Source organism: Rhipicephalus sanguineus, chromosome 10, assembly GCF_013339695.2.
Source record: "Rhipicephalus sanguineus isolate Rsan-2018 chromosome 10, BIME_Rsan_1.4, whole genome shotgun sequence".
Classification (NCBI taxonomy): Eukaryota; Metazoa; Arthropoda; class Arachnida; order Ixodida; family Ixodidae; genus Rhipicephalus; species Rhipicephalus sanguineus.
Window position 1 is genome coordinate 121421320 of NC_051185.1, and position 15917 is coordinate 121437236.

General features: G+C 46.6%; 2 protein-coding genes across 2 annotated transcripts in view; both read left to right on the plus strand.

Moving 5' to 3' along the window:
* Window positions 1–1844, plus strand: part of LOC119372402 (uncharacterized) — a 59974-nt gene extending 58130 nt beyond the window's left edge. Inside the window, exon 9 of the mRNA XM_037642873.2 lies at window positions 1121–1844. Coding sequence (XP_037498801.2) covers window positions 1121–1186 — 66 coding nt within the window. The 3' untranslated portion in view covers window positions 1187–1844. The remainder of the gene's footprint in view (window positions 1–1120) is intronic.
* LOC119406709 (atlastin-2) overlaps window positions 1–15917 on the plus strand; it is a 210661-nt gene that overhangs the window by 77782 nt on the left and 116962 nt on the right. The gene's annotated exons all lie outside the window — the stretch shown is intronic.

The following is a 15917-nucleotide window of genomic DNA, read 5'->3' on the forward strand; positions in this document are numbered from 1 at the left end:
CTGAGAAGTCTCAACAAACGCGAAAATTGACCGTCTGTTTGGACGCCATCATGACGCTACATATGACCAAAAGTTCGTCATCAATACGTCAGATGACGTCATCATGACCTGACACTATGACATCACATAACCGGACGTGACATGGTGATGTCGTGACAAGAATTGTTGATTGGTCAAACGTGGGTCAAGCATGCAGGCAGTGCAAAACCACGTTAGGTGCAGAGAGCTTTCGGAAAGGGAGGGGGGGGGGGGGGTTGCGGAATCAGTACTTGCGCTGAGAAAGAAAAAGCAGAAGATGGCTTTCGCCTTGGAGTCTTCATAGGAGAATGCATACGGGGCCCTATCAATTTTTAGATCCCTTTTCAGACACTTGAAAGAAAAAAGGAATCATATGTATATATAATCGTCCCTTCTGATATGCGAGACGACATTCTTTATGCATCAGAACTGTCAATTTGGCTAGTTGGTGTGCTTCTATCTTGAAAGAATATTAGCATGACAAAAACGAGGACGAGAATGGAAAAGACAGACTACAGCGCTGGCGTTGTAGTCTGTCTTTTCTATTCTCGTCCTCGTTTTTGCCGCGCTAATATTCATTCAAGACATTCTTTTGCCTGCCCTGACGAGCTCACATACGGTCACTTAGGTTATTCACAAACCCTCGCCAGAGTTTAAGGGGCGTACTACTGGCTAAAGCTTGCTGCATACGTGAAGCACTATGTAAAAAGCTGCCGTGAATGCCAACGTCGAAAATCTCCGCCACTGAAGCCTGCAGGCCTGCTGCAAGCAATCACACCACCTAGGGCGCCGTTCGCAATATGTATAAAATGTCGTTGCATGAATAACACACCTCCTAGCCAGCCTTCGTTATCGCTCTTTGTTCTAGTTCACATTCTTGTACCTGCCGCATTTGCCTTTTCTGTAAGTCGTGTAATCTGTATGATTTTTCAAGTGGACTAGTATAAACGCTGGATATTTGATCCTGGGCATTCAATAAACATTTTACAGATATCAATGTTGTTATGAAATTGCTGGATTAGCATGACGCCCATTTCTATTTGCGATCAAGGAAACACCTGAAAGTGTACCAGAGCGAGTGCATATGTGTCTGCATTCGCAGGAAACGGAGGAGATGTTCAAGAACATCGTCAACCAGAACAGAGAAAAGCGTACGGAGACGTCTTAACGGCGATGGCGTTGCGCTGGCGGGCTCCATTTCCGGAGACGATGACTGCGCTTGTATTGGAGCGATACCTAAGAAAACACACGTGTTCATGAATTGGGTAAACTTTAAGAAACTCCAAGTTGTCCAAATGATTTTGTATTCCTCCACTGCGGCGTGCTCCATGTCCTAGCTTCGCCGTTCACATAAAACTCAACAGTACATTTATTAGCTTTGAGAACCAGCAAAATAGGCTGCTCGTGTTCTCGTCTTTCGCCAGAGGCCAACCATTGAGCACAACTCGTCAACATGTGCAATGCACTTTCATCAAGACAACACTCAAACCAAACGTTTCAATCAATCACGCCGACTAATTTCGGATGCTTAAGATTCAACTGCGCCAATAGTATATACAAAGCCCAACCAAGCATGTCTTTGTCAAATGACATTTCATTGACTAAATGCTCGTAATTTAAGAACAACGCGAACTTTTGTAAGGTGTCGTTCCTCGTGGGCTACTGATATGTTTGCTGCTGAGCTGACGGATTTAGGTCATTTTTCTGTGTCCTTGCTTTGTTTGGCTTTGTTTATTTTACATAGTATTGTTTTTTGATCATAGGTAACTGCTACTGTTATATCAATCTATGAATAAAGCATCTTGTAGTGAGCGCATCAATGCAAAAGTGTTTATGAATGTGTCCTCGTTTCTTGCAACGTTTATATGATTACATACTGGCTAACAGCGCGACAGACATAGACAAAGGCAAAGAAAACGGGCGCAATGCGTCGATGAATTAGCAGAGGATGAATGATGGGGTGTGTGCAGTTGTTTCAATTTTTCCATTTTTGGTGCTTATTAATTTCTGTCAAATGCATAAGGTGTCGTGCAAGGCAGAGGGTTAGCGCATGCATCATATCCAATTACGTCAATTTTCATGTTTCGTGGTGCAAATAGGGAGAATGTTATTTTATACGCCTTGTGCACCGCCTATAGAGGCGCCACTGATAGCCACCTGGCGGGCGCCGCCGACAGTACGTGCGGGAAGCCGAGCAGACGACAGCGCTTTGCACAGCTTTGCTGTGAGGAGATGAATGAAGTTCGCGGCTGCTATTTCCCCTTCGTGCGGGTGCCAGACAACTCATTCTGCACTGGCAGCTGCAGGAAAGGCGCGGGCCTCTACGAAAGTGGATTTGTGCACGATGTTTGTCACGAACGAGCGCTTAACTAAGCGCACGTCGCCGATTTCGAACGATGGCATGAAAGCCTGGCGCCGACAGTTCGTGCGCGACAGAGCGCGCGAATCGAAAAAACAAGTATAAAAAGGCGCCGGGAGCGCGCCCACGCGCCTCTTACCCTCTCCGCTCAAGACGCCATCGACACAGCCAACGAACGCGAAAGATCGGGATATTCGAGAAAGCATAGCCGAGCCAGCCAAGCCAGCGGCGCCGTCTGATTCCGCAGACGAATCGGTGAGAGGATCTCGCCCTCTCCCTAGCTTTCGCTGTGCTACGCACAGACGAATCATACGCACCTTCCCGAACCCAGGCGCGAGCCGAAGCGCAGCAAGCGCGCGGGGGCAGAGTCAGTCAGTGAGGAGTTAGTCGGCGAAGAAGTTATGTCGTTCTAGTGATAGCACCGTTCGCTGGACCGCAGAAGACGTGTTGTTTGATGATCTAGTGCTGTGAGTTAGGTATCAAGAGATGACAGTGACAAGTTTTGAAGAGGGTCGCCGAGAAGACATGTGATGACCGACTGCGGAGGAGAACGAACGTCCGCGTGGAGTGAATCGCCATGCCGGTGAATATCAAAGGTGCGTCGCGCAGACCAGCGTAACAAGAACCAGCTAAGAGGTGTAGCTCGTGGTGAACATCCCCTTTGTTTTGTTTACAAAGGTGACGTCTCAATCACTTCTTGTTCTTTCTGAAGTCAACCATTGCTGCATTTCTGTTTCTGTAAATAATAAATATAGAACTTAGCTTGTAATAGCGCGGCACATGTACCGCGCTAGTACAAGCTGAGTTCATGGATGACCAACTCGCCCGAACTACAACACTTCTGAAATATAGAACGTTTGAGCGAAGTGCCCTGCACGGCGGTCGAACCGAACCAACGCATGCTCAGGCTGATAACTTTGGTCGTCTACCAGTGTCAACATGATCGAGTGCATCCAGCGAGCACCGATATGACAGAACGAAAGCATTAGAACAAGAAGCGACGTGTTAACCCGCACAATGACGAAGCGGCTCGTCTTCGCCACCGAACAGCGGCGATCCATTGCTTCCGTCGCTCTTGCTCAGGAGGCCTTGCGGTAAGTGAGTAAAACCGTGTTCCGGGCGCGTTTTTGTAGCTGTTTGAGCACTCCACTCCACAGCAATTGTTATTCGACATCCCTTGAAGTTTCGGCCACCACACATACGACGAACGTTGCTTATTTCACTACGGAAACGTGAACAACGCGGAAACACACGTACAACGACGTAGGAAACCACGGCGGCCGTCTGCTTGCTTTCCCGACAGCAATGATTGAGTTCGCCGCCTATGGCGCTTCCGTCGGCGCGCACTAGGCGTATACACTGATAAGCACTGCAAGGCATTCGTCTTGTGTTCACTTGATAGCACGGATGCCAGAATAGGGATTTTGGAGATCGGCCATAACACAACTTATGCTGGTTAATGGAAGAAAAAGTGTCCATAATCAAATATAATGTCGGGTCACTGGCGGCGGCCAGGAAAACAGATAACGAGGATGCCAAAGTCTGGGGCGTGGTCGCGCACGGCGGAACAGCTCGTATAGCCAGGGCCCTAGGCTTGACCAGTACAGGTGGTTTCTCCTCTGGGTGTGTTCCCATACTCACTGTAGACAGCTAAGTGGACAACGGCCATATTAAGTCCCATTACAATTCTCCCGTAGTCGGCAAAATATACTGCTTCGAGGAGACGGGAAGTGAGATAAAACGGCGAAGCTTGTGCTAAGTCGCGCAATACTTGAAACAACGAAACTGGACGATCCTGAAGTGTAATCTGGTTGCTTCTAGGTTATTGCTAGGCTTTAGCTAGGTCAGTCACGGCACAGATGTCCTAACTGCGCAACCGAGCGTTCGCACCTCTCATAGACCTACGGGCACGTCGTCGTTGGCGTAAAGCTTCCATCACTTCGGGCTCTTTTCGCAGCCGCCGCTGTCTTTCCCGTTCCCTAGTATGGTAGCTTCACACTAGTCGTGCCAAGCCTGAAGGAAGAGAGCAGCTGGGTGTCCTTCTTTGTTTATCATTATTTTTTTCTTTAATTCTTCTCTTTGTTTCTCTTTCTATTGGGTTCTTGTACCTCTATTTTCTATCTGCTTCTTTGTCTTTCTCGCTCTTTTTATCTTCATTGCAAAGCGATCAGCCGCCGCGGGCGGGATTCGATCCTGCGACCTTCGGGTCAGAAGTCGAGCGCCATAACCACTGGACCATAGTGGCGGGGCATAAAGGTCAACCTGTCACAGGTTTAAAAACGCTTCAATGAAACTGGGTTATCTCACATAGGCATCAATATTGGTGGTTCTTCCTGAACTCGATAGGTTTCTCTTATATAAACTGCATATTCGATGATATACTCTCTCCTCCCGGATCCGCATTTCGTACACATGTCATAGGGGAAACCTGTTGCATCTGCAGCAAGGAAATGAATAACACAGGGAGTAATCGCTAATTCTTTGTTTAATGCACAATGAAGAATGTCCCATAAAATTACTGTATCCCAGCAATCACAAATTATGCGGTCTATCGTCTGTGGTCTGCTGCATTTTATACAATTTATATTTCAGGGCACGAAGGGTCCTTTTTTTCTTGAGCCAAGGCTTCAAAGGAAGTTTGTCGCTATGAAGTTGCAAGAATAAGGACATTGTTGGCGCTTTTACTGGCATCTTCTTTACCCTCTTTGGACATCGTCTTCGGCTCAAATCTTTATTCATAAAAAAATTAAAATATTTTTTGCTTTTGACTAAAGTTACGATATTCCTTTTGTAAGAATGTGAATTTTCCCCTTCCCCTGCATAACCATGTCATAGGTCATCACTGAATGTTTACCTTTATGTTAACCGCCAGCTTATTTCCCAATCCCTCATAGCGGGTAGGAGACAGAACTACGGAACAAGCAAGCAAGGAAATTATTGCCACTTAACCTGGGGCACTTGCGCAGATTTGGCTTTTTAGATCCCCTACGCTTTACAACCACTCCACTCTGACTTTACCGACCTCTCAGGCGACCCTGCGACGGAGTGCGAGTATCTTCACACCTCGCATGGCGGCACTGCGATTATGATAGGTAGGAAGAAAGACACACACAAGAAAAACACTGTAATTGCAATGAAATTCAGCGTGGCCACTGTCAATGTGAGGGCTGTAAAGTTCAACGCCGACGCCGCACCTCAAGAACGCATTGGCGAATTTTCGCGAAAGCGTCGGTCTTAGGGCAGTGAAACGCGTTGGCGAAGTCGTCAAGGTATTGCAGCGACACGTTGGTTGTTTGAGCAATGCGGGAGTCCCACTTGGTGGGACACTTATGGTACGTGGTGAGGATGTAGAAAAACTGCGCGTGAGAAACGCGCCACATTGAGCCAACGACCACAGGGTCGTACCAGTCGGACACGTTGAGCGCGTGCAGGGTGGACGCCAATCCCATAGTCGCAATGGTCAGCGCGATGGGTGCAGCGGGCAAGTTGCTGCTCGGGTGGTTACTCACGAAGCAGCGCCTGAAGATCCCGATCTTGTCGAGAGTCCTCGTAGACCAATTGGCGTGCGTGAATACCATGTACCACAGGGTCTCCGCTAGCAACCGGCCCACGAAAGCGTAGTTGCGAAGGTTATGCTCTCCAGAACTGGCACTCAGGTATTTGTAGACAATGGAAGACAGTTGCAACCACTTGTCGCCCGAGAAATCCACGTAGCCGTACCGGGACATTTTTCCGCTGACATAACTAGAATGCCGCCTCTTGACCACCTCGAACCCGTAGGCCCGTCCTCGCAACAGGTTCTCGCCGAAGGTGTCCGTCGCGTTCGGAATCGGAACAAGGCTTTCAGCCAGGTCTGCGGAAGAAACGATTTGCATGTTTTTGAAGAAACTCTCACATGCTGCCGAGTCCTCGGAATCAATCAGCGAATAGTGCTGACAGTCTGCGTACACGGAGTTCCTGACTCGAGCGAAGATCTTCCGCGCCTCCACGTCCTTCTCGGGACTCATAAATTGGGCGGCTGAGAAGGCGCTCTGTATTTCAGATATGAAGCGCAGGCTAGCCATGCACACCCTGAACACGCTCGGTGCGCTGCCGTCGAACGAGCGGTAGAAGCCACCCGATCCGAGGAAGACGCTGTACCACACGAGGTAAGCGATCGTTTTCGCCGTCGCCTCGCTGTCCTCGTTGGCTGCGAACGCCGAATAAAAGGTTCGCACTTCGCCGACACCCTGCACGTCGACGGAGGTCACGTTCCGCAGCGAGAACCCGCATCCTTCGAGTCCGGCTCTGACGTCATCGATGTTCCAGACTTCTCGATCAAACACGGCACTCTCGTTGGCCATGGCGTACCGCTTTCTCGTGCGGCCAGCAGCGGAAAGGTCGCTGCAGAATGCGAGTGCGTACCTGCGCACTGCTTCCTCCGTCGTCGCGTTAAGAGTTCGCGAGAGGGCGTCAAGTACCGGTGCGAGTGCGTCGAAATCCTGCGTTCCCATGTTGCAGACAAGGTTTACCTTCACGGACATCGCTTGCTTTAGCACGTCGAAAGAGATGTATACCACTGACGGAAGTCTGTAAACGACCGAGGCAGTGGTCATGTAGGTGAACGCTTCTTTGCTCTTGAAGACGCTCGCTTCTTTCCATGCAACCTTAACCAATGCACTGGCGAGAGAACGCATGAATGAAGGTTTATGTGCGGCAATCGCCATGCACGACTTGTAGTACGCGGTCACGAATCGCCCGATGTCCGTGCGCCCCGCACCAGCAGCGGTGTGACCAGTGATCAAGGCGCGCCATGAGTGCAAGCTTCGGTCTTCTGGCACCAAGCTTGCGTCGCTGATGACGTTAGAGCAGACGTAGGAGAAGAAGTCTTTACAAGGGATCACGCTTCTGTTGACGTACCAGAACACTTGCTCGACCTCGTTGGGGCAGCAGAAGTGCGTCGCGCCCGTGTCCTGCATACGTTGTTCGAATAAGTAGGTGACATAGACGGCGCCGACGATGAAGGCGACCACCAATGTCAGGCCACAGGTCAGTATCGGGAACGAATGCCACGGATACTTGCTCGTCAGGGAGCTGCAGAACGCTGCGGCTCGCGCCAAGCGTGTCGTTTGGTGAGGGGATGTACGGCTCTCTTGCCGAGGTTCTAACATCACGGCGCTGCCATTCATCTCCGAATTGGTTCGTTGGTTGATCTTGTTCTTGTTCTTGTTTGCCTTCAAATATGGCTCACACCCACTGCGGGGGTTTGGCCAAGAAGTGAGTGGTTTTATAACATGTTAGAATACTTTAGAAAGGAGGTTACAGAATAGAAACTTTACAAGTTTGATAGAAAATTTTGGCGCTCGATCAAATATGAATATATATAGTAATAATGGAATAAAAAAAAATAAAAAATCAATGGCCGAATCTTTAAAAATATATCCATGTCTCGACACAGGAGGATAATAATGTAGATTATCTAGTTAACCGATTGGTTTCATTGAGGTAATCCCGCACAGCCTTGTTCTTGTTCTTCTTCACCTGCAACTTTGGCTCACACCCACTGTGGGGGATTGGCCAAGACTTGAGTGGTTTTATAAATGTTATAATTCTTTAGAGGGGAGGGGACAGAATAGAAAAATGATAAATTTGATAGGAAATTTTGACACTTGATCACATATGAAAAATAAATAAAGAAATAACAATAATGAAATAAAATAAATCAATGCCCGAATTTTTAAAATATATACATGTGTTGACACAGAAGAATAGTAATTTAGATAATTTAGATTATCTAGTTAACCGATTGGTTTCATTGAGGTAATCCCTCACAGCCTCGCAAACCTTCGCATTGGAGAACCCAGAAATAGAGGCTCCAAAAGACGAAAGCACAGGCACAGATAAATTCATTCCAATAGCCCGTAAAGGTCTTTCCAAATGGGTTTTTCGTGCTGTAGTATATCGCCTGCAGGTCAGAAAGAAATGATCAATTGTTTCCAGCTCACCACAGAATGCGCACAGTGGAGAAGAGAAGGTGCCTGAGCAGACCTGTGTTGGTAGAAATTTAGCCTCGGTACAGGACATCGTAGCCTCGTAATTGACACTTCCAGTTTACGGGTTTGACAAAATGACCTCCGCCAGGGTATAATAAGTGCCGATATTCTGTGGAACTTGTGAGTGCTGTGTCTGCAAAAACTTCCATAATGCTACGCCTGCGAAATCGCGCAGCCGTCACATAAGCGGATGTTGGAAAAGAAGGTAAAATCGGTCCACTAATCGAGGACTTCGCTAAAGAATCGGCAATTTCATTTAGGAACAACCCTTTATGTCCAGGAACCCAAACTAAGCGAACTTTTCTCAAATTCACGGGTACCAGTGCACGAAACGCCTTTATTACGTGGGAGTCTACCCCAGCAGAAAGTGCAGCACAGAGGGATCGGGAATCTGTGATTATAACGGCAGATGTAATTGTCGAGTTTAACTTGCGCAATGCGAGCACTACTGCCAGAAATTCAGCCACAAAAACGGGTATGAAGTTGGGTAGTCGAAGGGAATAAGACCAGTCCAAATTCGGGCTAAAGATACCAACACCTGACTTTTCGTCACACTGTGATGCATCTGTAGCAATAATAATGTTAGTGCTAATGCTCTGCAGGTGTTCTTGTAATAAACCGTCTAAAGTATGATGGGGGAGTAATTTTGCATTATTAGGAAAAATATCATCAAATTGAATATCCACAGGGTACAAATTATCACGAGGCGGGGTTATATCGCAGATATGTACGTTCTAAGGGCCCAGTAAACGTTGTGCAAATATAATTTGGGGTGTGTGAAATCGCGGCCATCTAGCCCCCCAAAATAATTCCGGATTGGAAATAAAAGCTGTTTCTGATTGTCGTAGTGGTGACTCGTAAATTCTTAAGAAGGTCTGAACAGTCAGAAGGCGAAACCGGCACGAAAGAGAAGGAACCCTCGATTCTAGATACAGAACGTTGTTAGAAACAGTTCTTCTTTATCATCTTCTTCTTCTTCTTCGCTTCACTTCGTTTCATCTTCGCGTCGTTGTTGTTGTTGTTGTCCTCTCCTCATGGCACATACACAATGGAGGGGATCGGCCGAGCTTCGGTTCTGCAGTGTTCTCTTCTTCCGTGCTGCTGTGTGCAACTTTTCCCGAGAAGGTGCAGTCGCGAGATTTTTAACGCGATTGTGTTAAAGAGCCCGTGTCGCAGAAAGTCTAGTGTTGGCGTTGCCGGCTGTGAGAAAAAATTTGATATAGACGCGAAATCAATAAACAATACAGATCTTCCGTTTGAGTAGGAATAGAATCCGCCCCTTCTCGGTGACAGTCAGCTGTTTTATCACAAAGCCACGCCAGTGCTTGAAACTGCTTTTAAAATCTACACAGGTGTCATGTGATGCGAAGCGTCCCGTAAGAGCATCTAATATTGAATGGCAGAAGGGTGAGTTGCACCAGGCATCACACCATATGAATTGCGACACGAGGGGTTGGTTTAAAAGCCCGTCCATTACAAAGCACTGAGACATAATAATTATCAGTAGCAGCATCAGTTCTAAGTCTGGAACTGCGCTTAGTGGGTACGGCGCTGAATAGTGGGAAAATGAATTATAACGTAGTGAGCGCTTCGCTACTACACTTGCAGTAGACATGCAATAATAATAATAATAATAATATCTGGGGTTTAACGTCCCAAAACCACGATATGATTATGAGAGACGCCGTAGTGGAGGGCTCCGGAAATTTCGACCACCTGGGGTTCTTTAACGTGCACCTAAATCTAAGTACACGGGCCTCAACATTTTCGCCTCCATCGAGGATGCAGCCGCCGCGGCCGGGATTCGATCCCGCGACCTTCGGGTCAGCAGTCGAGCGCCATAACCACTAGACCACCGTGGCGGGGCTGCAGTAGACATGCATTCTGGGAGAATTTCGAACAGCCAATGTTACGCATACAGACTTTCCTTACGTGTACAGACCTTCCTGGTACGCGTACAGACCGAGAAGCGAAGCCTGGGAAGCGTATGAAAAGACGATGCGAACAGGTCCCGATCACACTATCGCATTCTGCTCTTGAAGGCTAAGCTCAAGCGTCTTTTTTATTCACCATGACGCTTCGCGTACGTGTGTAGTCACGTGACCTAAAATTGGCGAAGCTTGAATTAAGCCGCGCGAGGCTTGACACAGCGAAACTGGATGACTGTGAAGAATAATCTGGCTGTTTCTAGGGAGCTAGGTGCACTGTAAAAAATATGTGTAAACGTACAGACATCTTTACAGAAAATGTCTGTGGTCCCACAGAAAATTGCTGTTAATTGCCCTTAACAGAGATATGTACCTGAAAAAAAAAAAACTGAGAATTTCTGTCTTTAAAGTCGGCGCTTTACAGACGATTGATCACTTGTTTCTTAGTACTCGAAAAACCACTATAAAAAATAGACTGCACCAAGTAATAAATTGCTTATATTTTAGGAAGCAAGCCAACGGTAGCAATTAATTTTGTTTCAAGTAATATGCGTATATGTACATGTTGCGGTCCTTGCTTTCGGCGCGCTTCAATGCACAGATTCAAATTTCACGCTGCGTAGGCCTAGTTTCTTCTTTGTGGACTGGACCAGCTGATGCTCCTCGTTGTTTGCTCGTCGACGGTTTGCTGCCACTGAACCACTTCGCTTTGTTACAGTTCGGCCATCAGGTGAGTAAGAGTTCCCTTGCTGCTTTATGTGATTACTGAACTATATTCTGTGTTACTGAAGTGCTATTACGTGATTATGTTGCTGCTGTAGCGCTTGATGACAACGGCTCGTGTAGCCATACACAGTTAGGAACCTTTTTTGAACCAACGTAGAGATTTTGGTTGCTAGTGCACGTCGTATTTAGCTGTGCTGCTGCGCTTAGCCGTGCGGCAGGAGGTGTAGGACTTTAGGTGTAAGCAGAGCAGTACTGCCATTTGAAATGTACCAAACGGCTGCCGCCATCTGCGCAGTGTGCTTCGTTGTTACCGCGCAGAGCGTACTATCGTGCACGCCGAGTTCAGGCGTTGAGCGCGCGAGATTGCGTCACATTAGGATGTGTTCGTCCTTTGTCTTATCTGTAACAAGGAGCTAGTTTAGGCGCACCGAAGCAGGTGCTCCGCTAATGTTGCCATCAAAGAATGTGTTTGTGTCATGTGGCGCTGGCGGAATGAGTCCCATTTATGCGGATCGCGTGCGTCCTTAGATTATGATGCGTGATTTTTTTGTTCTGTTTTCCAGACTCGTTATAAACGGCCCTTTATAGTTCGCGTCAGCCAGTGTCAGCAGAAATTGGCGACGCCACGTTCGTTGGTTCGTTACGTTACGTTGACGCGCAAACCGAGCACTACGTCGACTTGACGCATGCGCAGTTGAGCACGCCCGGCGTCCCTTCGAAGTAGCGGCCTTTGGTGAATGCGCGCTCCATCGAAGGTATCGGCGCCGTGATTTGACGCTGGATTTTGAGTGTGGTGTAAGCGCTTACTTGTTCGAAACACGCTGGCTGTTCTTGCACGCGTTTCGCTGGCTTGGGGGAGGATGGGTGCTTTGAAGTGGCGGCCTTTAATGAATGCGCGCTCCGTCGAAGCTATCGGCGCCGTGATTTGACGCTGGATTTTGAGTGTGGTGTAAGCGCTTACTTGTTCGAAACACGCTGGCTGTTCTTGCACGCGTTTCGCTGGCTTGGGGGAGGGTGGGTGCTGTGAAGTGGCGGCCTTTAATGAATGCGCGCTCCTTCGAAGCTATCGGCGTCGTGATTTGACGCTGGATTTTGAATGTGGTGTAAGCGCTTACTTGTTCCAAACACGCTGGCTGTTCTTGCACGCGTTTCGCTGGCGTGGGGGGAGGGTGGGTGCTTTGAAGAAGTGACGGCTTTTGATGAATGCGCGCTCCGTCGAAGGTATCGGCGCCGTGATTTGACGCTGTATCTTGATTGTGGTGTAAGCGCTTACTGGTTCGAAACACGCTGGCTGTTCTTGCACGCGCTCTCTGGCGTGGGGGGAGGGTGGGTGATTTGAAGAAGTGGCGGCTTTTGATGAATTTGTGGTCCGTCGAAGGTATCGGTGCCGTGATTTGGCGCTGGATATTGAATGTGACTACAGCGCTTACTTACGACTAGAGGGTATGTCTTTCTGGGCACCAAACTGACCTTTTGTAGCGTTAGCTCCATTGGCCTAGCCGAGCCAGTTTCGCGGGGCTCCTCAAGAGCCGTGCTGCGCATGCGCGAGGATCAGTGATGTCACGCACCGGAGCCGGCACCTCCGGCGCACTCCGCCGCCGCAGCGCGCGACTCGCCACCGCCGGTCTGCGCTTTCCAGAGGAGTGACGTCGTAGCCGTGGCAGACGTATTGGCGCCGGCGCGCGCGCAGCTATTCGCCTTCGCTGTGCAGTCGCCGTCTTACACTGCGCTGGAGCCGCTTGATAGCGCCTCTGACTGGCGTTTGCCAGTGTGGTATAGCCATAGAGAAGGAGAACGCAAATGCTGCTCAACGGCGCAGAAGAGCGGGAGAAACTTAACTCATCGGATCCCGAAGTAGTTGCCTGGCAAAAAATATACATGTGCCACATAATACGTATACCGTGTGTGTGTCATTGAAGTAGCAGTAAGCATTATAATCAAGCTAATCCTAGACATTCAGGAAAGCTAAGAATAATTAGCTGAACCTTTGCTAACGGTACGTTATCCTGGCATAGCCGAGCTAAGCCACTGCAATAATCTTTTTTTATTCAGCACTTCTTGCTTCTTGCGCATTTCACGTGTGCTGCCAGTTGAGCCCCGTTGACCTGATAAGCTTTTTGCTCATAAAATAAATCACTTATCACCGTCGTGTGCCTATCGACGTTGCTGCTTTTTGATACACCAATCGGTAATCTGCCGTCTTTTTGCAAGTTCACACATTTGTCAGAGATGTGCTAAGTTTTTATTACGAGCACAATTTCGAATATCGAAATATTTATATATCGAACTATTTCACAATCTCCATCGAGTTCGACATATTCGGGCTCCATTGTACACCGAAAATAGAGCGAACCATCGCAGGTGCAGACCGGCACTTTCAAAATGCGCCATTTCACTTCCACTTGGGGCAAGAGATTCGGTGCTAATGCAGCCTGAAAATCGCATGTTTATTTTTCATCTTTTTCTTGCATTGTGCTTTTTGTTAAGCATCGCTGGGGCGATCAAAGTGTTTGAGAGCACGCAGTGTTAAAATATGTGCAAACATCCAGTTTTAACAAATTGTTTAAAAGGGCTTGAGCTTGTTGGCTTGGCTTCATAATAGAAACAGCGCGGGCAAACGGGACAAGAAAGTCCTGTCAGCTTTTCTTGTCCCGTTTGCCCACGCTGTTTCCTGTTATTAACAAATTAACAAATTCTATTTTGCCTCGTGCCTACTTATTGGATCATTGCTCGTTTCTTTATTCAAGGATACCATCTGGGATGATGACCTTCAGGAAATGCCAAGATGGCCTTTCATATTAGCGAAAGGTATGCTATTCTCCCCTTCTAAATATGAATAAATTATGAACCCAAATTTTCAACTTGCAGGTGGTGGTTTCCTGACAGCGAAGTCCTTCACAGTTTGCATTGACAACATTCCTTTCATGCAAACATGCAGTCCTAGAGAGGCGTTCAAGATATTATTCCTGGCATACTTTGCGTCAACGTTGCCTACCCAAAAGAGGCAAGTCTTTCCCTGGAGTTCACTCATAGGTGAGATTGAAACTAAATCTTGGGCACAACACTTTGGTCAATAACTCTAGCTTTCCAGTAACATTGAAAAAAAAATGTATGGTATATTGCTCACATAAAATACCTTTATTTATTGAGATGGCTTCATTTAGTTAAAAGGAAATGAAAGCGTTTTGGAACAAAATACTAAAACTAAACCATTATCCCTTCAATGAGAAGCTAACTCTTTTATGATATACTGCTAAACATTCTGGCTGTCAGCACTTAGACATTACAAGGTTCAAATTCTAATTGTAGTGTTGGATAGGTTAGAAGTTTCATTTTAGACTTATGTGGCAATATTGTATATAAAGTCAACGTAATGTAAGTAGAGATGGATGTATGCAGAAAAGCCTATTTTTAAAGTGGATGCCTTTGTAGTTACACTGTATCTAAGAATATTTAGGTACTTCTGGACTGCTAAACAGAATTGCCTCTTCTTTTTAGGTCAATTGCCACTGTCAGTCCCGGAAAGGGCATAAAGACTGAGCATACACGTAGGAAACAGCACAACATGAACCCCGAAAGTGGCGTCATTGATTAGCTCCCTCAAGGACTTGACTTTTAAACATCTGTGCCTGGAACTCGAACAATATCTCCGGGATATTCGTTAATCTGGACCCCTTGTGATACTGTGGGCATAGTTAGTGAACGAAGCGAGAATTGTAATGGCTTGTTTTTCTTTGTTAGACACAACATTAAATACAACAGACAAGAAAGCCAAGGCAACTACAGGGTATGTTACTTGTAGTCTTTACGAAGCAAATGTGAAGAAAGCAAAGTGGACGAAAAGATAACGTGCCGCTGGCAGTGACCGAACCAGCGACCTTCGAATAACGCATAGTGACCGCATGGAATATGGACATCTCTCGTATTTCAAGATGCACGTGTTGGCAACTGCCTGAACTTCTACGTTTCATGTCAATAAACTTGTTTGCATTTCACTCTGTGGTTTACTGAATTAACGAATTTGTGAGAGAGGATGCGTGCTATAAAGGGGACAATGCAGATGCAAAAAATTGTGGTGCTTTCTGTTTGTGAGATTTTCTATTCTTGCACCACATACATTTTAGGTTTGCATAACCTGTCAAATTGTAGAACATTTGTCAACTGACGTTGCTTTGATGAGAAAGAAATACAATTTCAAAAATTTCTTGTTACTAAGCAGAAAGCCTATTTTAATTACAGAAACTCCCTGTACTGAACAAATGAAAACAAAGACCTTGTCAAGTCACAGAAGATTTCTGTACTATAGAACCAAAAGTGTAGTACAATTACAGAAATTCTCTGTTAGTGAGAACCAAAAAAACTATGTGAAGGTACAGTAGTTTTCTGTTACTGAAAACAGAAAAAACCATCCCAAATTACAGAAATTTACTGTTACTGAGAACAAAAAAGCATGTAACATTAGACATTTTCTGTTAGTGAAAACAGAAAAAACCATGTAAATTACAGAAATTTTCTGTTAGCAGGAACAGAAGAGACATGTAAAATTACAAAAACGTAAAAACAGAAACAGAAATAAGACTGATAAGTGCGGCAAGTTGGGCAGGTTGGTAAAGTTGCATTACTTCGACTGGGTAGCGCAAAGTACGAATGGTTTTTTTTCTTGTTAGTCTAATGGGTTGTCGTATCATGAGCCGATAGTTGAGATCGTTGTGATTAGTGGTGTATATATTCTTGCGTGTTCCAAAATAAACGTGGTTTGAAGTTAGCGCTTGTGCTGTCTACGTCTCTATCTTTTGTTCCGTGTTTTTTGCGCTACCCAGTCGAAGTAAAGAAAACAGAAAGAGAACAGAAATT